This window comes from Hyperolius riggenbachi, chromosome 2, assembly GCF_040937935.1.
Source record: "Hyperolius riggenbachi isolate aHypRig1 chromosome 2, aHypRig1.pri, whole genome shotgun sequence".
Lineage (NCBI taxonomy): Eukaryota > Metazoa > Chordata > Amphibia > Anura > Hyperoliidae > Hyperolius > Hyperolius riggenbachi.
The window spans coordinates 68,438,038-68,464,138 of NC_090647.1; the positions used below are offsets into that span (position 1 = coordinate 68,438,038).

The 26,101-nt window shown below is 44.1% G+C and overlaps 1 protein-coding gene across 7 annotated transcripts in view; it reads left to right on the top strand.

The window, feature by feature from the left end:
- Window positions 1-343: 343 nt before the first annotated feature.
- GRIA4 (glutamate ionotropic receptor AMPA type subunit 4) overlaps window positions 344-26,101 on the top strand; it is a 516,232-nt gene continuing 490,474 nt past the window's right edge. For 5 of the 7 annotated variants that reach the window (XM_068266874.1, XM_068266873.1, XM_068266877.1 and 2 more), the window contains exons 1-2: window positions 345-920; window positions 3,198-3,356. In XM_068266874.1, the coding sequence (XP_068122975.1) occupies window positions 833-920; window positions 3,198-3,356 (247 nt within the window). In that variant the 5' untranslated portion in view covers window positions 345-832. Of the gene's footprint in view, window positions 921-3,197; window positions 3,357-26,101 lie in introns of all 7 variants that reach the window. The other 2 variants (XM_068266875.1, XM_068266872.1) reach the window with 2 other exon arrangements.

Genomic DNA, 26,101 nt, shown 5'->3' on the forward strand with positions numbered 1-26,101 from the left:
GAGGGGTCACACAGGGGGCAAAGATATCAACATTTCCTTTTTAAAACTCGACATTTTTGAAGTAAACTTTGATAGTGCTACTCTCATGACCAATCTAGGAGTTAACACAATACTGCATATATCCCCCCACTTGGGTCTGCTGACAGCATCAGAGGTCCTTCAGCCAGAGCTCCCCTGCACTCCACAAGCTGTGGTCACCCCAGGGCTCGCCTGGGACAGCAGGAGGAAACTCTTGACCTTGGCTCACCCTGCTCTCCCCTGCCAGGCTGGTGCTGAAGCTGGGAGAGGTTTTGCTGCAGTGTCTCTCTCTCTCTCACTACTGCTGCTATAGAGGAAACAGAGGGAGAGGGGGCCAGTCCTGTCTGCCCCGCTGCTCACCAGGAGCGGATCAGCAGTCATTCCACCCACCTCCTCCTCTCTCCATCAGTGCAGCCCCACACTACGAGCATCCCCATTCATGCTCGTCCCGACGCACTGGCAGCCGGGTTAGCAGTGGCTGGCACAGCGCAGGGGGAGACACAGCATTGCTTTTGTGTGTGATGGGGGGAGAGTGAGATAGCGCATGTCTCATCTCTCGGTGCAGCCGCTAGACGCTCCCTCCACCACCAACAACTCCACCATCTTGCATGTGCAAACATCTCCGAGCGGACCTCAGCTGCTCTCCCGGGGCTATGGACAGTGCGGGAAGCGGCGTGCCCACCACCACCACCACCGTGGGCTGCTAGACTGGCAGCGGCTGCACCCCCTTCCTCTGCTCACCCTGCTCGGAGCGGCTTCTTCTCCTGCCCCGATGCGTTTCTGCAGCATCTAGAGAGACACAGAGCGAGAGAAGATGTGGATTACCAGCCAGCAGTTGGTCTTTTTACTCTCTGGATTTTGGGGCATTGCGTTGGGTGTTTTTCCTAGCAGCGTGCAAATAGGTAAGGAGCTGGCATGCAGGTGGGCACGGGGAGGGGGCACTGGGGGGGGGGGGGGGGGTCTTAAGGGCCACCCTGGCTTGAGATGCAGAGGGTAAACTTGGATGAGCAAAAACATGACCCTGGACTGGAGCTGGCACTAGATTTTTTTTTATTATTATTGCTGTTATTACTATTATCTGTTTTATAGAGCCTAGCAAGTGCTTCAGTCCTATCCTAACAAATACAAAATCACATAATGATAGGAACCACATTTGTGCTCCAAAAGAGCTTGCAGTCTAAACATAGGAAAAAAAATATTGCAGCCCAGTGTGGCAGCCACTGCATAGCGGCGGAGTCACCATTGATGCCCAGCATGGCCACAAGCACTGCTGAGACTGACAGCTGAAAGTCAAGAGTTCTTTGCAGCAGCCGCTGTACTAGGATCTTCCACACAGATCAATAATGATTGACAGGTGTGTTCAGGTTATCAGATGACATCTGTCCCCAGTATACCCCCCCCCCCTTCTTTTTTCTTTGCTTGCCACCCAGGCCCGGCCATCCCCTGCATTGGATGGACAGTCTACGTGTGCTGTGTGGATGCTGCAGTAGAGAGATGCTGTCCTATGCTTGTGCAGTCTCCCCATCCTCTACACAGTATGGCTAGTTGGAAAGTTGTACAGGCATGTACTGCGTCCCTCACTGAGAAAAGCCTAAAAGCCTGATCAGTACTTTCATTGCATTTGTACGCTTGCAACATTGTTGATTGTCTTGGTCACTCACCACTTGCATCATTTATTGCAAAGTAGTTGGTTGGGGGGGGGGGGGGGGGGCTTGGTTGGTAATGAGATTCTGGGAGCAGACTTGACTTTTTGTCTCCTCTGGATAATAACACACGTCTTCCATTCAGGCTAAGCCTGCAAGTTCATTTAAATTCTCTGGTAATTCATTGGTGCTTCTTCTGAAGGCATAATGTGAATAAGGGAGACCCAGTTAGTCGGGTCCCTACAGTTGTTGATGATATTGGTGAATACGTTTGGCATGCCAGTCAATAGATTTGGAAGGTAATAGTGGCTACACTGTTGATGATACAGTAAAAGCTCTTCCTATACAAAAGGGCTGTTGTAACTATGTAACATTGTATGGAATGTTCACTGAGCAGTTTGCAGTAAAAAAAAGAAAAACCCTCAGCAATCAAGGACAGGCAAATCTCATCATCCTAAGACTTCTGCTGGTCTTTGGTCTACTCTAGGTTGTCCAGATACAGGTGCATTTATGTCTGAGAAAGAGTAGTGAAAAATATATTGTTTTTTTGCCAAATAGTATATCACTGGGATCCATTGTGGTTTTAAGGTACATACACACCTCAGACAAAAATTGGTCTATACGATTGTTGGAACAACGATCGATTAGCAAAGGCTAATGATCTTAAAAGACAGACCTGTATACACACATGAACGATCCAAGAAAGAAGGAATTGGAGGATAATGCGAAAGTGGCCTCTGAGGTGCAATTAACTCAAACAATCGATATCAGTAGAAACATGAGCGATTATGAACGATCGACTGTGGCACGTGCGCTGTACACAACAAGATCATTATACGTCGTTTAATCAACTGTATACACTCCCTTTAATGAACAATCATTGGTCAAAATATAGATCGAAGAATGGATCACGATCGGCTCTCGATATTGGCCGTTAATGCGCAGTTGCTGACCAAAAATTGGTCGAAAGCTCATCAATCGGTCATTTTAATAAGTCTCAGACCAATATTCATCTAATGTGTGTACGTAGCTTTAGACCCCAACTCAACCAACTTTTTCATGCAGTGCCTACAAATCAAATACTGCATGGTTGCAATTGCCCGCTAGCTATAGGCGCCTTATCCACTTGATGCAAGAAATCAAACTAGTCATATAAATTGCTTAAAATGATCTGAATGCCTATAGATGTATGTATATATACATATAGGATAGCATGGCAACTATGATCTTTGTTACTGACATATATGACTGGCATAGGAGTGCATATCCAAACATGGTGCAATGGATTGAACAGCCCTGTTAAATAAAGTGTAAGCAGTAGCTGTGTGTCTGAGCTTGTCCCTCTGCACTGTGCAATGCGATATGGCTGTCTCTCCATGCACATGCCTTATATCAATGGCTCTGATTAATAGGGCGGAAGGCTGGCTCTCCTTATTGCACCTGCATACAATGAACTGATTATCTAGGCTGATGTGCGTGTGTGTGCGTCTGTGTGTGTGTATTTATAATTGACTCTTGCTTTCCTCTCTTCCCTAGGTGGGCTTTTTATCCGAAATACAGATCAGGAATATACAGCTTTCCGATTAGCGATCTTCCTCCATAACACCAGCCCCAATGAGTCGGAAGCACTTTTTAATTTGGTTCCTCACGTAGACAACATAGAAACAGCCAACAGCTTCGCTGTTACCAATGCCTGTAAGTATGAGCTGGATGGATGGGCTGAAGTTATGGCTAGAGGAGAGACCCTCTCTAATGCTTGTTGTAATGCAGACAATCCTTCTCTACATCTGTTATATTCAGAAGGGGAAAAAACAAAAACACTACAGGGGAGAATACTACTTGCTAGCTTGTGACCTTCCTGTATCTACTTCCATTCGTTCTGCTGACTAATCAAATATGACATTTTCTTGCTAACATGATGCAGACAGACAGGGATGCCCATCGGTGGGGGTTGGGTAGGAGACATGGCAGCACATAGTTGCCATCTACGAGTCCAGATGTGATTGCCTTACACCCAGCTCTTTCCAAGGATTCATCTATACTGGCTTATTCTGTAAGACAGCCCAGAGAGCAATGATGAGATGCAGAATTCGCTCACCCTTTGCAACTAATCAGGTCTCATTTTGCTGATGCACATCAGAGAGGGTTGTTTGCTTTGGGTTAGTGCACTTTAGCTCGTTGCCTTACTAAATAAATCTGGCGTTTTGACACCTCATAGTTAAAATTTACACTCGTTTTTTTCTTAATAATTATTACGTTTCCTTCTTTTTTTATGTTGTCTGCCGCCGTACAAATGTAGTCACTGCCAAAATGAAAGGTGACATTTATTGCTTGTAAAGCTGACATTTAGCAGACGGATGCAATAACGTTGCAGCAGTGGTTTGGGGAACTGATCTGTTGAAATTGGAAATAGCACTGCCGCACGTTGCAACCAATCACCTGTTAGTTCTGCTTTCGTCCTCCTGAGCTTAGAGCGGGGCACGTGGAATCTGATTGGTTGGAATGACGATACAGCTTTGTCCTATTTTTCTGAAATACTTTAGTTTGTGTGTTTTATTATACTAGAGGAGTAATGAAAGGAAAAGATGGCAATCTTTATGAACTGATTAGACTAATGCTAAGCCAATACCGACCAATGGCGGATTAACTATTTATTCTTTTAACTACATTTAGGTAATGAAGGCAAATCAGTGATTCTTTGCTCTGATTACTGCATGTCGTGATTGTCATTGTCACATTTACAGCCTATCTTTAGGCCTAGATTAGTATTGAAGTGGTAAGAAACTCAGCATTTCCTTTTTGTTCTAAAAGATTATTTACATTATAAAATCACTACTACCACAAAAAGAAAATGGAGCTGAACAGCATTCATACAGTTAAACACAGCACTTTGTTCTTCATTGGAAAGCTTCTTGCTACTTCTGGCCGCATCTGTAGAGGTGATAGCATTATCTTTTGTTTACATTCCTCTGTTGCTACAATTAGTATACAGCCAGCAGTGTGCTGATACTGAACTGAGCTGAGAAGCAGAGAGAGGTGAGAAATGATCACTACAAGATATACATACATAAATACAGCAGCTATGCAAGAAAATGCAATTGCAGCTTTCAGAGCAGATAAACTGTACTATGGGAACTTGTAATTTTTAAACAGGCAATATTACTTGTGCACAAAAGCAAATATGATAACTGTACGGGTAATAAAAAGTAGGAAAACATATTTTTATTAAATGTTATGTTAGAGTTTTATCCCACTTATATCATTAGATTTATGTTATGGATTTATAAAGCACTGACACCTTCTGAGTTGCTTTAAAGGGACTCAGAGCTCCAGAAAACAAAAAGATTTATACATACCTGGGGCTTCCTCCAGCGCCATCAGCTTGGATCGCTCCCACACCGCCGTCCTCCAATGTCTGCATCTCCGATACCGGATCCCAGGACTTTTGTCAGTCAGCTCCAGTCTACGCAGGAGAAATGCGCTCTTTGCGTATCTCTCCAGCAGCTGCTGGAGAGATACGTAGAGGGCGCACTCCCCTTACGTCAGACTGGAGCCGACTGACGGAAGTGCTGGGATCCAGTACCGGAGATGCAGACATTGGAGGACGGCGGTGTGGGAGCGATCCAAGCTGATGGGGGTGGAGGAAGCCCCAGGTATGTATAAATCTTTTTGTTTTCGGGAGCTCCGATACACTTTAAGCCTGGTACAAACGCTAAACTAAAGTCGTTTAAACGTGACAGATTTCACCATATTGGGTGCAAAAAATGTGGCCAAATACCAATGACGATGGACCATTTTGCCTGATCCATCCGGGGGCTCAATGTCTTTTGAACGTCATTATTCTACTTTATGCGCCCGCATGTCGTGCATAAAATAATTCCCATTTGCGCATGCAGTATTTAAGGAATTTGGTCATTTGCAATATCGTTGTGCGGAAACGACAAGTCTCTCAAACAACGTAGTTGGTAAAGTCGTTTTCTTGACATTGGTAGTTTGTCTTCAGCGACTTTTGTTGGGTATGTGTAAGGACCTTTGCATACATACAAAAACGGCGCAGGGAAATTTGGGCACAGGGTGAAGCCGAAAATTGTCTCACCCTGGTCCTGAAAAAAGTCCCGGCAGTGTTAATTACTATTCCTCCTCCAGGCTGCCGTGGACCGAAGGATAAGACGCAATCCAGCTGCCGGCTATTGCTGGGGGCCGGATTACTCTGTTTTTAAAGTAATCTGGGCTCTGTCTTTTGATGGCTCCCATATTACTGTCTGAGCGTTGCTATAGCGATAAATCACATTACAGCCTATGGCAGCACACGGTGCTACCAATTTCCTAGCGCCGTTTTGGACCTTACAGGGTACACAATTGTGTAATAGCTTTTCATCAGAGGAGCTCACAATAGGGCTGCACGATCTTGGGTAAAAATCGAAATTGCGATTTTTATATCAGAAATTGTGATTTCGATTTATTCACGATATTTAGCTTTAGAGGGGGGGTGGGGTCCGTGTCTGTCACTGTCAGGTTGATGGGGCGTACGGGATTCTGCTTATGAGCCGGGCAGCAGGGGGGCGGTTGGTGTCAAGACGATCTGGTGATCGTCAGTATCCTCGTTTTTTTTTTTATAGTGCCCGCCCGCTTCTCTGGCCCGCCTACCACTGTGCGCGGGTTGGCTAGAAGCAGTGAATATGTATTAGTGTTAATGAGCGGGGGGGCGGATCCACTCAAGCGAGCGGCCGAGCACACACAGCTTTACCAAATGCTGGATAGCGATGGAATGACGGCAGCGGTAGGCGGAGCTGTACAGAGCGTTAAGCTCCGCCTACCGCTGCCCTCATTCCATCGCTATCCAGCGATTGGTAAAGCTTTGTGTACCCGGCCGCTCGCTCGAGTGGATCCGCCCCCCACTCATTAACACTAAGGCTCCCTGCACACTGCAAATCCGTTTTCCGATTCCGATTCCGTTTCCGATTCCGTTTCCGATTTTCCCTGAATACATTCAACAGAAAAACGGATCAAAAAACGCAGCATGCAGTTAAGATTAAAAATCTGAATCGGAATCGGATGTAAAAACAGATTAAAAAGCGGAATCGGAATCTGAAATGCATGCAGTGTGCAAGAGGCCTAATACATATTCACTGCTTCTGGCCAATTCGCGCACAGCAGTAGGCGGGCCAGACAAGTGGGCGGGCACTATAAAAAAAAAACGAGGATACTGACGATCACCAGATCGTCTTGACACCAACCGCGGTTTTTGGTTTTAAACCGAAAAACTGTGCAGCCCTAGCTCATAATCTAGTCCCTACCATAGTCAAAGTTTAATATCCCTACCAGAAAAAATGGGGCTCAAGGTAAGAGAGCCATTTTTATTCCCACTGCTGATGGTCATCTGGCTTTTTTAGTTAGATGTGGTGGGGGCTGGAATTTGCCAGTACCCTAGACTCTCTCCAAGCCCTAGGCAACTGCCTAGGGTTGCCTTGTGGATGATCCGGCTCTGATCCCTACCACAGTCTAAGGCCAATTTTGGGGGGAACTAATGAACTTGCTATTATGAGTGCCTGGGAAAATCACTCAAACACAAGAAAAATATACAGCCTCAGTGCAGGTAGTGGCCAGGACTCTAGTGTAGCGGGTAAAACTACCATGTCAACATGCTCCACTCATTAAACTTTAGGAACTTCAGCCTAAACAAACATACTGTTATTAAGTTACATTAGTTATGTTCATTAAAATAGATAGGTAATATAATCTCTTACCCACCCTGTTTTAAAAGAACAGGCAAATGTTTGATTTCATGACGGCAGCCATCTTTTTGGTTGAAAGGAGGTGGCAGGTAGCATGAGACACTGTTGCACACTGGCTATAGGCAGTTGAAAGCTGAGCAGACTGTGCTCTCTACCTAAGAGAACTAACGTTTGGTAACCAAGAAGGAAAGCAGGACCGGCACCAGTCTCAATGCTTCAGTAGTAATTTATTCCAACAGGTACAGTAAAGTCATATGGGCGTACAAAAGGGCGGCCTGACAGCCGTTTCACAAGTTCCCCTGCTTCGTCAGAGGCCAATAGTGTCCTCTGAAGAAGCAGGGGAACCTGAGAAACGGCTGTCAGGCCGCCCTTTTGTACCCCCATATGACTTTACTGTACCTGTTGGAATAAATTACTACTGAAGCATTGAGACTGGTGCTGGACCTGCTTTCCTTCATGGTTATCAAACATATCTTGTTTCCCTGGTACCCATTCGGATAGTTCTTTGTAGGTGTGTGATTAAGACAGACACTACTGATGAAAGAAAGCTCAGCAGGACTGCCAGAAAACTGGTATTGTTTAAAAGGAAATAAGTAGGCAGTCACCATATTCCTCTCATTTCAAGTTCCCTTTAAAGGGCAACTGAAGTGAGAAGACTATGGAGGCTGCCATGTTTATTTTCTTTTAAACAATACCAGTTGCCTGGAAGCCCTGCTGATCTATTTGGCCGCAGTAGGGTCTGAATCAACAAGCATGCAGCTAATCTTGTCAGATCTGACAATAATGTCAGAAACACCTGATCTGCTGCATGCTTGTCCAGGGTCTATGGCTGAAAGTATTAGAGGCAGAGAATCAGCAGGACAGCCAGGCAACTGGTATTGCTTATAAATAATTAAATATATCAGCCTCCATATCACTCTGGCTTCAGTTGTCCTTTAAAGAGAAACTCCGACCGAGAGCTGATACCCCCTTTTACATGAGAAATCTATTCCTTTTCACAAACAGACCATCAGGGGGTGCTGTATGACTGATATTATGGTGAAACCCCTACCACAAGGAACTCTTGACTACGCACTCCTGGCAGTTTCCTGTCTGTGAACCTTGTTGCATTGTGGGAAATAGCTGTTTACCGCTGTTTCCAACTGCCAAAAAAACATGCAGCAGCTACATCACCTGCCAACAGTAAAAATGTCACCATGTAATACATGTCAGAATGTAAATCAGGGATTTAAAAGATTTTACAATGGGCAGACACTGACTAAATCATTTATTTATAATTATTGTAAAAATGAAGCACTTTTTTTTATTACATTATTTTCATTGGAGTTCCTCTTTAAGTTAGGTGAATACAATACTGGCAAGAGCCATAGAGATGTACAAAGTGTAAAAATCTGCCGCAGCCAACCCAATTTCAGCTTACTGAGGTCAGATCAGTTCAAGAGGAATTCTGATTGCTTTGTACCGCTGCTGCTGCTGCTGCTGCTTGAGCATTTGCTCTGTAGACTTACCAAATAAGCCTCAGTGTTGCTAAATAAGCACTTTATTAGTTTATTGTCTGATTAAATTTTTTTTTTACGCTTGTTTATGCTGCAGGCTGTTTTGTTGTTCTGGCATTGGTGTATTTTTTTGTTTTGTTTTGTATTTTTTGGTCTTGCTTTTTGCTACTTTGTTAGAAAGGACTTGAGGATATGCAGCCTATCCAGGCGACAGTGCTGGGATTAACATAATGCAGATGCCGTTTTGCTTTTTTTTATAACGTATGGAGCAGTTGTTATTAGCATGATAGAGGAAGCCAGCAGCCACATACAGCAGAACAATGCCTTGTCTTCTGCTGAATGTTTTTTTTTCCCTTTGCGTATTTTTCTTCTCTGGGTGGAATTGCTGCATCGGGTTCCTTTTTGTGGTTTAATCCATGTATCGCCTTTTGGGAAGCGCTTGCTCCAGCGGTTTTACGCAGTGGCCTGGAAATTAGGCAGCCAGTGATGTGGAAGGTTATCTTTATAAGTAGGGCTGACGCTGGAGCCCTGATCTGCTGATGTCACTTAAGGCTGCCCTGCTCTTATATTCTGGGTTATAAATGTCCGTTATCATCACGTAATGCATAGATCCTGGGAGTGCGTCTCCGCGCATCCATACATAAGTGCCAGGGCGAGTTAAAATCTGCTCTACTCCGTTTCACCGAGGACACTATCTGGAACGGCTGCCATACACCGAGCCGCTATCTGCTCAAGCACAAAATTAGGACTATTTATATGATTACTGTGTTTTGGGGAATTTACATGGCGAGTGTCGGCTTTCCTATGGCGGCGTGCGTCATGGCCAGTAGAGGGGATGATTGGTCGGAATTTAAAGCCCAACTTAAGCCAAAATACAAAAAGATGCATTTTTAATAGCAGTCAGCATAATAGGTGGAAGGAGAATAGTGCGCACCCAGGGCGAAGCAATAGCCCTTGCAAGAGATGCAGGCCCGAGCCTGGAAGGGGGCCCACCCAGGGCCATTGTCAGCTGCAGGAGGGAGGCACAGCAAAATGCAGGTGAGGGGGCAGAGGCTACCTATACTGGGGTCAACTATAGCTGGCTAACTATACTAGGGGTACCTATAACTGGCAACCTATACTGGGGCACCTATAACTGGCTACCTAAACTGGGGTCACCTATAGCTGGCTATCTAAACTGGGGGCACCTATAACTGGCAACCTATACTGGGATCACCTATAGCTGGCTAACTATACTGGGGGCATCTATAACTGGCAACCTATACTGGGGCACCTATAACTGGCAACCTATACTGGGGCACCTATAACTGGCTATCTATACTGGGGGCACCTATAACTGGCAACCTATACTGGGGCACCTATAACTGGCTATCTATACTGGGGGCACCTATAACTGGCAACCTATACTGGGGCACATATAACTGGCTATCTATACTGGGGGCACCTATAACTGGCTACCTATACTGGGGGCACCTATAACTGGCAACCTATACTGGGGCACCTATAAATGGCTATTTATACTGGGGGCACCTATAACTGGCTACCTATACTGGGGGCACCTATAACTGGCTACCTATACTGGGGGCAACTATAACTAGCTACCTATACTGGGGGCACCTATAACTGGCAACCTATACTGGGGGCAACTATAACTGGCAACCTATACTGGGGCACCTATAACTGGCTATCTATACTGGGGGCACCTATAACTGGCTATCTATACTGGGGGCACCTATAACTGGCTATCTATACTGGGGGCACCTATAACTGGCTATCTATACTGGGGGCACCTATAACTGGCTATCTATACTGGGGGCACTTATAACTGGCTACCTATACTGGGGGCACTTATACTTGGCTACACTGAGGGCACCTATACTGTAAGTTTACTGCAGCTACCTATACCATAGTTTTTTTTTATTACTATCCTGCCGTGCCTGTCTTTCCAATCTCAGTTTTTTTTTCTTTTTGGGAAGGGGGGGGGGGGCATCCAAAGTTTTGCAGCGGGGCCCAGTGCTTTCTAGTTAGTTGCGCACGCCGTCCTTTTTTTCATGAGTTTAAAGTGCTTCTCTTGCAGGATAGCTTACTTCCTCTCCTCTGTGGATTCAGCTGTAAGGGCCACAGTGAGATGAGCAACAGATGCCTGACTACATTTCCCAGCATGGCTGTCCACAATGGTGCGTTGCGGCGTAACGGCTGCATTCTAACACGGTTTGCCGCACTGCAATGTATTACCTATGTGACGTTCACAGTGCGGCAGGTTCGGTGCAGTATAATGGCGTGCAGAATCCCAATACCGCAAAACGCGCAAGTTAACAGTGACAGCGAAGCCTACTTTTCATTGACTGTATGATTCACTGTATGTGGCGCAACACGTGGAAAACATGCGGTGGAGATTTCCGATTCCTGCTGTTTCAGGGACTCCCTCCGTGAACCTGGCCTTATCGTTAAAACCTTGTGTCTGCAAAAGTCATATTCTAGTTCGCAGTGCATAGATGATTAGCAATTGTAAAGTTGCCCATACATCAGACGATGTATGGGCAGATCGACCAAGAGACAAATCTGTTCCCTGCCTATACTGTATACCACAGGCCGATTCCCAATCAATTTCATGCTGAAATCGCTGCGGAATTGGCCTTGTGACGCCGCATCCGCCGCCATGGCAGCCCAACGCTATCCCCCTAACGTTCAATGTGCCCCTTCAGTGCCCAGTGCACTATACATTACCTGTCTGTGTGTGCCACTGGATCAGGGCGCCATGCTCGGTCCATACACGTGCCCCATGTGGTTGCCGGAGTAACGTGAGCTTGTGTGTGATGTCATACATGTGCCCCGCGTGCATGCCAGCAACCACGTGGGGCGTGTGTATGGACAGAGGACTGCGTCTGGGGCCAGCCCGAAGCCAGGGTATAGTGCACCAGGATGGGGGCACATTGAACATTAGGAGGAACAGTGTTGGGGGTTCCCTCGTGTTTTGCGGTCGTCCCAATATTGCTCGCAGTTACCGCTGACCGACCAAGATGTCCTGACATCTTGCAGCATATCCTATCGACATGCTTGGTTGCATTGGATGCATCGTTGATCAGGCATGCACTTGACAGCACCGATTTTCATCTGATTCGATAATAATTATCAAATTGGTTGGTCGGTTGGCCTCCAAGTCGCCTGATGTGTGGGTACCTTAAGACAAATCTGCTAAGAGGTAATCGGCCATGCAGTACAGCTCTTAGGTCTGTAGAAATAATAAATGCCCACACTGACACACGGGCTTATGGGTATTCGCCTACATGCATAGGTGTAAGTTAGTATGGTAACAGTGAAAATTTTATTTATGATAGGATCAATAGGCATCTTCAGATATCATAAATGATTGAGCAAACTTGGACTCAGATTAAAGTGACACTGAAGCAAAAAAACTAAACAAAACCCCAAAACGTATGATATAATGAATTGTATGTGTAGTACGGATAATTAAAAGAACATTAGTAGCAAAGAAAAGAGTCTCATATTTTTATGTTCAGTTATATAGATTTTTTTAATCACATTGCATCATTCTGTCATATTTGCTACTAGCTGATGTCCCGGCATTGCCCGGGTATGTACAGTATTTGGCTTGTATTAGCTCCGCCCACTTTTTCTCATCCTAACACACAATGGGCTTGATTCAGAAAGGGGTGCTAAGTGTTAGCACCCCATTGAAAAGCCAATTTGCATGTGCTAACATGCTTTGCATGTGCTAACTAGGGTGCTAAGTAGTTAGCACATGCAAACTACTTGACATCCTAGTTAGCACGTACAAACTACTTAGCACCCTAGTTAGCACGGTGCTAAGTAGTAGTTTGCATGTGCTAACTACGGTGCTAGGTAGTTTGCATGTGCTAACTGCTTAGCACCCTAGTTAGCACGCACAAAGCCTTTAGGCGTGCTAACTGGGTTAGCACCGTTTACTGAATCAGGCCCAATTACTCAATAACCTAGTTTGTGAGCTTTGCAGTCTTTGGCATCAATAACTTGCATTGAAATGTAGCAAATCTGATTGGCTCTATGTGGCTTCACCCCCTTTTCTGAATTTGAACCCCAGTCACCAACTGTACCAGGTTTTAAGTAGGTTTTAAGCTTTTAAAGGGAAGGTTCAGGGAGGGTGGGGAAAAAATAAAAATCAATTTCCACTTACCTGGGGCTTCCTCCAGCCCGTGGCAGGCAGGAGGTGCCCTCGCCGCCGCTCCGCAGGCTCCCGGTGGTCTCCGGTGGCCGACCCGACCTGGCCAGGCCGGCTGCCAGGTCGGGCTCTTCTGCGCTCCAAGTCCTTGTACTTCTGCGTCCCACGCCGGCGCTCCGACGGCATGCGCAGTACAGCCCGGCGCGCAGCCGCGGACTTGGAGCGCAGAAGAGCCCGACCTGGCAGCCGGCCTGGCCAGGTCGGGTCGGCCACCGGAAACCACCGGGAGCCTGCGGAGCGGCGGCGAGGGCACCTCCTGCCTGCCACGGGCTGGAGGAAGCCCCAGGTAAGTGGAAATTGATTTTTATTTTTTCCCCACCCTCCCTGAACCTTCCCTTTAAGCTTAACAGTGCAAGAATGGCAGCAATTGAATATTCCCCTTGAAAAGCAATAAATAGATTTGGATTGGCTTTTGTAGGCTCCACCCTCTTTTATGAATATTAATCCCAGTCACCCAGTGACCAACTGTGCAAGGTTTGAGAACCCTGCCAACCCTGGAATATGGAAGAAACATTATTGTGTGAGCTCTTTCGAGGGAAAACTAGTCACTTGAGTTATTAAAATGTGTACTGTTAATCACTGTGGAAAATGTCAGAGCTATATAAAGGTATAATAATAATAACAGTTGTTTTTTGGATTTTGCCTGTGTAAACTCCTAACAGCACATTAACAACACCCAACAGCACAAAACAGTAACAATGCAACAGAACACCACTTAAAGGGAACCTTAACTGAACGGGGGTAAAGAGTTTCACTTATCTGGGGCTATTACCAGCCCCCTGCAGCAGTCCTGTGCCCTCGGAGCCGCTCTGGAATCCTTCGGTCCCCCGCTGTCACTTAGTTTCGTTTTTGACGACTCACCAGTCGGCCGGTCGCCATGCGTATTATTGGACGCATTCCCTACTGCAATTAGCGCTGTTGCGAACTGCAATGCGTACAAAAATACGCGTTGCCGCATTCCGCACGCGGCCTGCAACAGCGCTAATTGCACATTTTTTTAAGCATTTCACACTCTTTTGTCCTTACATACTTACTTTACACATTTGGATAGTGCTGACACTTTATCTGCAGTGATTTTCACAGAGCAGTGAACCCATCCACCCACTTGAGTGTCCTAGAGACATGAAAAAAACTATTTTATGGAATTTTTTTTTATGGAGAAAAAATTATTGAAACATTTTCTTGGGTCTATAAAATAAGAAATTAACAATCTATATTCCTTGGACCAATACAACAGAATACCCAAGCGGCCAGCTCATAGACCTAACACTGTGTTCTTCAAACCTATTTGCCTGATGAAGCGGGATAGTGACCCGTGAAACGCGTTGCCTGTTTGGAGTTTTACAATAAATGCTACTGTTATTATAGTAACGTCTCATTGTCCGATTCTTGTTCTTTCGAGGGAGGTGAGTCCACCAACTTCCCCCTTTTAAACGGATTTTATCTATGTTATCCTTGTTTGGCGCCTCTGTTATACCTGGTTTACTACAAATTACACTGAGTGTTGCTTTTTAGTAGCAGGGCTTTTCTCTCTTTTTGTCTTTTAGTCCCCCATACTTTTCCAGTGGTTCTTCCCAAGCTGCTTGGGTACCTTGTTGTACTGGTCCAAGCCCTATCCCATAGAGCAGTGATGGCTAACCTTGGCACTCCAGCTGTGACAAAACTACAAATCCCATCATGCCTCTGCCTCCCCGAGTTATGCTTAGAGCTGTCAGAGTATTGCAATGCCTCATGGGACTTGTAGTTCCACCACAGCTGGAGTGCCAAGGTTAGCCATCACTGCCATAGAGCCATATCATTCCCTGTCATGCACTGATGAGGACAAAAAGTTTAAAACAGGCTGCGGTGTGGGGTTGATGTGGCTGTGTAAAATGTAAAGCTATAGGCTTGCTAGACACCAGCGGTTCTAAATATAAGCCTGGCTTCAAGGGCATAAAGAGATACGGGTAATTTGCATATTCAATAGCGGTGCATTGTGGGTAACCACAGAAGTTCACTTCATGCTGAATTATCGCAAATACTTTCTGTTTTAAGGCAAATTACACTGAACGGTAAAGCATGGGATCAGTTTGATGAGATGACCTGCAAAGGTCTGATTAGCTGGGATCACTTTAACTCGTAATCGTGAGCAGCAAACTATCAAGCAATCAAATGACTTGATCGCCACCATGCAGTAAAGAGTTGCTTAGAGGCCCCTTTTACACGTAACCGAATCAGTATGCGATTTGCATTTTCACAGCACATCTAATGCAAGTTAATGGCATCTCATTGGACATGGGTTGTGTGATTTTCTGGACATGCGATTTGAGAGTGTCAATGGAAAAGTGCATGCAATTTAATTAGATACATTCTTGTGTAAATTAACGTCATTGGTATGCACGGGAAAAGCACCCCGTTCCGAAAAAGTGCACTCATATAAAAGAAAATTCAAAATGGTCCAGAAATCGCAGGAATAAGTGTAAAAAGCTACTTGACTCTTGACTGTTTGCATCTGATTTGTTGAGATGCCCTTGTGACTTCACCTTCCATTGCTTCAACTGCTGCTCCTTCATGTTACGCGGGGCACTGAGACTACCGCTGAAATCTACGTAATAGCATGTGCTGATTAATGATTAATGATTAATTTTGTTTTTTTGTGTCTCGATTACTGTCCATTTTGTTTTTTTCAAAATGCCTTCTGACTCTAAACTCCTCTATTGCTTGGTAGTGTCGTAATGGACCTGGTGTCTCTGGATGGGGCCACTGTACACACACTGGATTATCGGTTGAAGCAGACGTTGTCAACCACCTCAGCTGACTTTCATCTAGCATGTGTACTAAGCTTTACCAGAGGGGCAACTGGATAGCGTACTAGTTAAAGTGTACCTGAGATAATTTAAAAAAAATTATACATACCTGGGGCTTCCTAAAGCTGCCTTCCAGCTCATTGGTCCTTTGCTGTCCTCCCAGGTTGCCTGGATCCCCCGCTAAGAGGCCAGGTAATTCGTCCAGTTGGCGTAGGCGCAGTCTGGCTGCATGCGTTCCCTCATCCTACACGTGCAAAACGCTCCTGGTGATGAGAGCATGATAGGGCACGTGCGGGCGGCCAAGCTGCACAGGCGCAATACATTGACTGGACGAATAACTGGGCCGTCTAGGAACCAGGTGGCCTGGGAGGACTGCAAGGGACTTGTGAGCTTGAAGGGGGCTGGAAGGAATGATCTCATGTTTCCTTTAAGGGGGCTGCCTTTGATCTGCCTTTGACTCAAGCCAGTACGTAAATCAGTAAGGAGCTTTTGGGCAAAGTTCCCTAATTCTCCTTGTTTCTGGTTGCCCCTGGTGAGCGCCCTAAGAGGCTGCAACTCAGAGAAGTGAAGCCAGGAGAAAAGTGTGATATGAATGTTATATGTTTTGTCTTGTCTTGCAGAAGTGTCAATCTTGTGCATGGTCGTATCTGGAAGATAATGGCCATACATTTTGCAATTTTTGTTTGCCTGATTAGACAAAAACATCGAATTGGGTAACTATTGTGTTTTCCATTGGCACCATGATCGATGTTATGGTTGACATCACGAGAAACGCAATGTTGGTCCTTGGTAATGTCAATCGTAATGATGATCGCGGTGTCGATCGCAGTGTCATATGGGAAAGTAGACAGAAACTGAATCTGAACTGAAGTCAAAGTTCTCTGTAGAACAACAACTGCAGTTGAATTACAATTGACCTGCAGTCTGTCAGACTCATGTTAAAATGACATAGAACTGATGTCGAACAAACTCAAAGGTCCTCGTATATTGTATTGTGAGCTGTAATTCAGGGACTTGCAGTTGCAGTTTTCAATTTTCAGGTTTTGCCGGAGTTTATGTGATTACAGCTCTCTAGCTATTGCTCATAGTCACGGCAATGGTTTCTGTTGGTCATTGTGCCTTTCATGCCTTTAGGGAAAAACTCTGCCTGCTCAGTAGAAGCAGAGAGTGGACAATACTGGAAATATGAAAGCTTTGCTTAACCGATCAATCTGCCAGTACTTCGCATGGGGCCATTTTTTACGTTTACTTTATTGCTAGTGTATCAGACATTCTTGTTTTGTACTCATTTTAACTAGGACGCTGGTTGAGGCTGATAGTGAGAATGTGCTTCGAGCAATATTCTACAGTGGGCTTTGTGACACTAGTTTCATTAGGGCTTTTTGGTACCCCTTTTTCTTTCTCAAGGCTCGTACACAACGATTCCACCCAGCTATTGTCCAAACTTGGTCTGTTGGAAGATAGTTGGGTGTGTGTAGGTCTTGTAAACAGCTAGATGAGCAAGTGATAACAGGTGTTTTGTCGATCCAACTGGCAGATCAACTCACACGACTGTTGGGCTGATATTGTGCAGTTGGCCACAGGTGTACAAGTCATTTGAACAACTTGTACTTGTATTGAATGTGGCCATGTCGTGCAGTCTGTCGTTCCACTTGTGTGCACAGTATGTAAATGAGTTGGTTGTTTCGTTTGTTTGGCTGTTTGGAAATGCAGGTCGTGTCAACAGTTGTTGTGTGGTCACACCACCGTGATGGTCATGCATTTTGTTGGACGTGTGTACGAGCCTTAACTCCCAACTTTAGCCTCACTACCAACATTAAGTCTTTTCGAAAGCCTCACAATAGTCCCTCCGCTTCCAATGTAAAGTCTCAACCTTATGTACAGTTCTTCCTTCCTGGCCCTGTCTTTTTAACCTTGACCAGAGGCAAAGCTACCCAATATAAGCTCAGAGATATGTTCATGGTGGATCCACATACCTCCATGTCTTGTCCATTTCTCTCCTTCTTACCCCTGGCTCGCTCTATCACTACTTAAAAAATGTAACTTTCACTCTAACGTTCCCTCCTCATCCCTGCCCCATTCACTCTTAAAGAGAGTCTGTAGCCTAAAAAAATACCTCTTTTAAAATAGGAATATGGCGTTTCAGCTATGCCATTAATGCTGAAAAAGACTGGCTATTAATAACAGGTTGCTTTTTAGGCTTCAGACTCTCTTTAAGGGAAGAAACAATGCTGCAAGCCTGCCCCTTCCTGTCTGAAAATGTAACCATAGCCGAAAGTCAAGTTCTTCACGGTGCAGTGACGGAGACCAGGAGGAAAAAGGAGAGGAACAGACAAGGCACAGAGCTATGAGGATCCAGCATGAACATACATCTCCACTTACCTTAGGTAGTTTTGCCTATGGTCAGGTATCCTTTAAATGTAAGATAGCCTATCCCCTAACCCTCATAAAATAGTCCCTACCCACTTACCCTAAGCAGGACAAACCTTCTGTCATCTTCGTTTTCACGTGTCTGGAGACCAGCATTGGACTATGTTGTAGCCAAGTCCTGGCACTCAACTACAATACACCAAACAGGTGGTGTTTCTCTATAGCCAGATGTCGGCGCTCAATTGATGTAGCATAGCTGAGCATTGGTGCCAGTATCGAATGTCTGGGACCTTATGCAGCACATAGTCACTCATTTCCATTAGCAAGTAAGTGAACAGGAAAGCTGTTCACCGGCTTTAGCTGAGAAGACCATCCACAGTAGCTTTCCACGGGGCTGCTAACTCTGTAGATGCAACTATCAGAATGAACATTCAACAAGGGGGATGTCAGTAGGGCAGAACCAAAAATGAAGTGACTTCAGAACTACAATTGTTTCAGCCAGTAAAAAGAGGGGTGCTCAGAACTGGCTGAGCGCTCATTGCTGAATGACAGCTAACTGCTGAATGTGGCAATTCAGACTATTACGTCTGGTGCACACATACAATTTGGATTGGCTGATTTTACCACTTCTGTGTAGTGTGAGAGCTTACCTACACAGTCTGTTCTTAGTAGTCAAAACCTGTTGGCCCTTATTCTTCATGGAGGTGGTAAAAATGGCCAGTGATTGGCCAATTGAAATTTGATGTGATGAAATTCGAGGGGACCCAGCAGGAGACCTCACAGAATGCAGAAGGATGGCACTAGAACGGTCCCGAAAGGTCGCACCCCACAATAGCACTGCGGTGTGCCCATACAGTGAGACAATACTGTACAATGAAAGTATGCCTCTCTTTTGGGTTAAATGCACATGACACACTGCAGCTCTTGCATCATCACCCCGGGACCCATAGGACGCGTACCTATTATTACTCCACCCAGCCAGTTGGGCGCAGGGTGAGACGAATTAAAGCTCATCCTGCTGCCGCTTAAATCCCAAGTGGCGTTAAAGGATACCCGAAGTGACATGTGACATGATGAGATAGACATGTGTATGTACAGTGCCTAGCACACAAATAACTATGCTGTGTTCCTTTTTTTCTTTCTCTGCCGGAAATAGTTAAATATCAGGTATGTAAGTGGCTGACTCAGTCCTGACTTAGACAGGAAGTGACTACAGTGTGACCCTCACTGATAAGAAATTCCCCTTTTTATCTCTTTCTTGCTCTCAGAAGCCATTTTTCTGCTAGGAGAGTGTGTTATAGTTTGAATTTCCTTATCAGTGAGGGTCACACTGTAGTCACTTCCTGTCTGAGTCAGGACTGAGTCAGCCACTTACATACGTGATATTTAACTCTTTCAGGCAGAGAAAGAAAAAAGGAACACAGCATAGTTATTTGTGTGCTTGGCACTGTACATACACATGTATATCTTATCATGTCACATGTCAGTTCGGGTATCCTTTAAATACTATTCCCCCTTTTGAGTCGTAGCAACTTGGAGGGAGAAGTAATCACCGGCACCCAAATTACAATGAAAATCCTACTGCACCGCTATAGATGTAATAAAATCACACCTATGGCGGCGCCCAATTTAGGTACTAAGCTGACAGAGTGCGTGACGAGACAACCTGTCTCACAAAGGACTATCACTACTTCTACGACACCTTTTTGTGTGATGCGACAGAATGATTTGAGTGTAAAAGGGGTATTAGGTTTCAGGTAGGTTGTAATAAACTATGGCCACACTATTCAGCCAATCACAAAGCTTCGTGCTGTAGTGGGTGCTGTGATTGGAAAACTGTTCCCTATGAGGTTTTCTGCTGGGTCCCCTCAACTAGACTAGCGCCAAAATAGCTCTATCTGTTTCAGTTTTACTTTCATACGAGGGTGTCAGTCTTCTGCACCACATGCCTGGGCTTATTATTAATTTGTTTATATTTCTACTGTGCTTCAGGCTTTAGCAACAAGCCTTCAAGACAGAAAGTTGGGTATTCTTCAGTAGTTCCTCCTGGCACTCAAGCACTATATTCACACACAAAATATGTTCACTTTCAAGGACTCTTTAGATATTCAGTGTAAAAGCACAGTAATGCAGTGCTAACCATGGGTCATTTCCTGCCCATGTGTAGAGGGACACGTGTTCTTTTGGCGTGAACTTGGTCCCTATATCCAAAGAACATCAATAATTTAATCATCCGTTAGAGGGGAAAAATAGAAACCATCCTTGTTTGTCCGGTATATAAATAGAAACCCCTCCCGGGGATCCTGCTCTGCACATGCAACCCTTCAAACAGAAATACAAACCAAAAATACTTGTCCAGAAAGCTGAGAACACAAAATTGTGAAGAAAAGTCCTGCTAACAGCATTACAAAATGCTGGATGCAAAAGGCAGTTTGAGTCAAAGGGGGTATATTATTAAAGGGATTCCGAGCACCTCTCATAGGCATGCCTTTAAGACTCCAACCAGTACTGCAAAGTACTTAAAGTGGATCCGAGATGAACTTTTACTCATTGCATAATTATGTCCCTTTCCTATAGTTTATAGGGCATTCCTCAAGCCAAATACTTTTTTGTTTTTGTTTTAATTGTTTAATTCCCTATAAACTAAAAAAGCCACGCCCACAGCCCTCAGAGTGCCAAGGCACTTTCAGGGCCCTTTTCCACCTGGCTGAATCGCAAAAACGCAAACCGCTAGCAATTTTACAATCGCTACGGTTTGCTTTTTAACATAGGAATCGCGGTAGGACATTTCCACTACCGCGATTCGTTTTTTACTTGATCGCGATCGCGCCGCGGAGCGACTCTTGCCGCGATTTTGCTATGCAGTGCATAGCATAGCAAAATCGCGGCCGCGAACGTCGGGGAATCGCCGCTAATTGCGATTCAGCAATCGCTAGCGTTCAGCGTGAACGCTAGCGATTGCTAGTGGAAAAGGGCCCTTAGACAATAGCAAGGGCTTACAGGAGTTCAGTCTGGGCAGGAGGAGGGGGAGGTGTTACTAGCCATTGATTTCAAAGGCAGAGGGGAGGAGGGAGGAGGAGAGGGGACTGAATTTACACACAAGAAATCTGATACCATCTCCAGCTCTTAGCCTGTGACAATATGACAAAAAGAACATGGCTGCCCCCATTGTATCACAGGAATAAATAATCATACACTTTTTAAACTTTTGCAGCTAGATATGCTGTGTAAACTATCTAAACTTTAGATAAGATATATAGACAAGTTACTTGTTATAGTTAGTGTTTCATCTCGGATCCGCTTTAAAGATGCATACTTTTCTGTAGCTTGTAGCTCGCATCTTTCATTTGATGCCTGAATCGCCGTTCTACACCAAATCGTTTTCATTCGATTTACATTTAAAAACCGCGGCTACCATCTTGGCTATGTTATAACTTCCGAGTCGCCCCTGTCTTCTCTGTTAGAGAAGTGCATCACTGAATGAAGCAGGAAGAGGAAGTGACACGCATGGCCATTGCAAGAGGCTCCTCCAGAGGGGTCATAGCATGACTTTGTAGGAAGTCGTCTGTCTTTTTTTTCCATGAAAATCTTTTTATTAGTTTTAAAAGATATATATGCATTGTCTATGTTTAACAGAATATTTATCTGAAAGATAACATTTTACAACCTTGTTACATAGGCATTAAGAAACTTATACATTATGAAAAGCATCTCATCTTAGGTAACATTTGTACAGTGGAATCATTGATCTTTTTAGAACTTCACACACTTTTGCTATAGGTAGCGAATTCCCTTAAGAGGTTGAAGCCAATTAAACCACACATGGTACCATTAACTGAGCCCATTAGGCTGATACCATGTACAACTGGTTTATACAGTGTGGTGGTCGATATCAGGTGGCCTAAGGCCAATCGACAACTTGTCCTGAGATTGGTGTCATGGAAAGTTGGGTTATGGTAGCGATGATACATGTTAGCCTAAGTTGTAGCATAGAATTAAGTACTTTATTTATAGGTTTCTTGTAATTACAGCTATAAGGGTATGTCTATAGGTTGAACAAGGGTTGGAAACTCGCCTTAACGAAAAGGAAAGCCTCGGGTAGATAACTAGAACAATAAAACATCTTAGTCTGGAACTAAGACTAAGCTACACTAAGACTAAAAACTAATCCACTATTTTCATTATATGCGTGTACATGTCCTTCTGCATCTGGTGTTCCGAGTTATGAATTAAGAAGCAACCAGTTTTCTGTGAGGGTGAAGTTAAGTTGTGCGTTGGGAATTCTACTCCTAATATTTTTTTCCATTGCGAAATTTCTATTGATTAGGGATTTAAGCATTTGGGGTGATATCTGGTCAGCAGATTTCCAATTGGATAGGATGAGTGATAAAGTTGCCAATATGGTGTGGCAGATTGGGGGTTGGACTTGCTTTGGAAAGGACTCTATGCCTACCAAAAGTATTGCTAGTGCTGGCGAGATTTTAAAATTTTGCAGGAAATTTTTTCTAATCAGATTTTCGGAGTTATTCCAGACTTTTTGAATTATTGGGCATTCCCATAGCATGTGAGTAAGAGTTCCTACGTTTACATTGCAGTGCCAGCATATGGGGGAGAGGTCAGGGGAAAATGCCGCAATCTTTCGGGGGGTGTAGTGCCACTTGAATAGGATCTTGCGTGACATTTCCCAGTGGGAGTTGCATTTGGAGTATTTATTGATTAATTTAGTGGTTGTGATTAGTAGCTCAGGTGTGATATTGGTGTTGAGGTCATATGACCAGGTTGAGGCATATTTCTGGAGGGGGGAAAATTGAGTCCTTATCAGCTCTCTGTACCAAAGGGAAATGCCACCCGAGTATACTCCTATGAAGCTGAGCATAGTTAAAATCTTGCTGGGAAGCTGTGGTAGGGTAATGTGGCGGGTTTTTAATATGTTGTAGATTCTATGGTAGGTGAATAATTGTGATTCTGGCAGTTTAAAGGTTATCTGCAATGATTTGAAAGTCTTAAGTTTGTGGTTTTCATATAAATCATTTATTGAGTTAATGTTGGCCAGGATCCAACTTGAGAGGTCTAAATTAGAAGTGAAATGTTTTAAGGTCTCTATATGGATGCGAGGGGTGTGTGTGTTCTTCAGGTCTGGGGGGTGTTTGAGAAAGTACTCCCAAGCCTTTAACGCTGCTTGTATGGAAGGGTATGGAGAGGTTGGTGTAGGGGCTCCTAATAGGATTGCCATTAATATCTGTTTCAGCGGTGAATTGAGTACAGTTTTTTCTAGAGATACCCAGGGTTTGGGGGATTCATGTGGCCACCAGTGTCTGAGCATGTCTAGATTTGTAGCGTAGTAATATGAGAGAATGCACGGTAGTCCTAAGCCGCCTTTGTTTTTTGGAAGTATCATTACTTCATAGGGAACCCGAACCTTTTTACCTTGCCAAATAAAATGGTTAATACATTTTTTAATGTCTAGGAGAAAGGATCTACTTAAAGGTATATGTACGGTCCTGAAAAGGTACATTATCTTAGGGAGGATAAACATTTTTAGCGCTGCTATTCTGCCTGACCATGACAGCCAGTATTTTGATATTTCTGATGTTTCTTTTTTAATAGCCGCTAGTAATGGAATATAGTTGTGCTGGAATAATTCTACTGGGTTCTTTGTTATTTTAATTCCTAGATAGGATACTTCTGCGGTAGCCCAAGGGAATTTATAGGACTTTGATATGTTGGCTGCAATATGTGTAGGCAAGTGGAACCCCATTAGGAAGGACTTATGTTGGTTTAATTTGTAATAAGAAGCTTTCGAAAAAAAGAGGAGGTCTTCTAGAAGTGCAGGTAACGAGTGTTCGGGGCTAGATAAGGTTAAAGCTACATCGTCTGCGAACATATTGATTAGGTGATGAGTCTCGCCTATCTTAATGCCGGAGATAAGAGGGTTTGTGCGAATTTTTTGGGCGATAGTTTCCATCAATAATACAAAGATTATAGGAGAAAGGGGGCAACCCTGTCGGGTACCGTTTGAGATAGAGAAGGGTTTAGAGATAAAACCTGCTGCGTTGACTTTAGCTGATGGTGATGAATATAGTGCCATGATAGCAGTGGTAATCCCTCCTGAGAAACCAAATTTATGTAATGTCGCTTCTAGAAATTTCCAGTGAACTCTATCGAATGCCTTCTCCGCATCTAATGTAAGCATCACTGAAGGCATCCGATAGAGATCAATGAATTTGACTATGTTCAGCATTCGTCTAGTTCCGTCCGAGGCCTGTCTTCCTCTTGTAAAACCTACTTGATCATGGGATAGTAGATCGGGGGTATATATCATTAGACGGTTGGCAATAAGTTTGGCATAAAATTTTGTGTCGGCGTTTAGTAAAGATATTGGTCTGAAGTTGGCTGGGTCAGATTGGTCCTTTCCAGGCTTTGGTATTACCGTGATTATTGCTTCTAGATATTCTTGCGGTATTTTTACGCCGGCTGCGAAGGCGTTGGGAAGTCGTCTGTCTTAAAAGCATGCCCATGAGAGGTGCTCGGAGTCCCTTTAACCAGATACTGGCTTATGTTGGAAATACACAATGAGTTTTTTTTCAGCAAATTTACTGGCCGATCGATTTTTCCAACCGGATTTCCGATCGTTTTTGCGATCCATTTTCATTCACTTCTATGAGAAAATCTAGCAGAAAAAGGATAGAAATCAGATTGGATCAGTGAGAAATGATCTATCAAGCCATCCAACTGCCAAAAAAAACTCCAAGAATTCCCAGCATTACAAAGGGGAAGTTGTAAGATACTGACAAAGAGTATGTTACTAGATACTGGCACACAAATGGGGTGTTACTAGTTACAGACCGCGCCTGCGCTGATTGGCCCCAAATAGCTAGCTTGATTTTCCAGTCTGTGAGCCTCGTTGCATTGTGGGAAATAACATGAATAAATTACATGGGGAAAATATAAATCATTTCATGAGCTCTTCTATTTTTTAACTTCTCACTTTGCAATGTATCATTTTTTTCCCCTTTCTGTGAAAATTCCTCTTTAAAGAGACACTGAAGCGAAAAACAAATATGATGATTTCTTTGTGTAGTACAGCTAAGAAATAACACATTAGGAGTAGAGACACAAGTCTAATATTGTTTCCAGTACTGGAAGAGTTAAGAAACCCCAGTTGTTATCTATGCAAAAGAGCCACTGAGCTCCACAGCTTTCAAAGTCACAGAGAGCTCTGTCTTCTGAAGCTTGTTATCTCAACTGTCAATCACTGTATTGTTTGTTTTTCAGCAGAGGACAGTTCACAAGTTCACTGGCCTGCTCTGTAAAATCCTTTAGAATGCTGAGTAGTGTGTAAACTGCAAATATTAGAGAATGATACAATGTTATAAAAAACACTATATAACTGAAAATAAAAAAATGAGAATATTTTCTTTGCCACAAATGTTCTAGTAATTATCCGTACTACACAACCAATTCATTATATCATATATTTTTTTTTTTGCTTCAGTGTCTCTTTAATAATTAATAACAACATTTCCAAAAGTCCATAAGGGCAACTCCTCCCCTTTCCTTGTTTTGTTTCATTGGCCTCAATACCCTAAGTGGAGTTCCGTAGAATAATTTAGGTCGGTAAAATACAGCATTCGGTATTTTACACTTTTTTTTTCCAAATTCACTAAAGATTTTCCGCATTAAGCTGAAGTTCGGTAATTTACCGAACAAACATGCTTCAATTCACTAAGCCCTGCGCGGTAAGTGTCACTTACCACCTGTGGATCTGGCCAGTAGAGATGTAGGCGAATAGTTCGTGAACTGTTCGCCGGCGGACCCCTCACACTGTACTTCT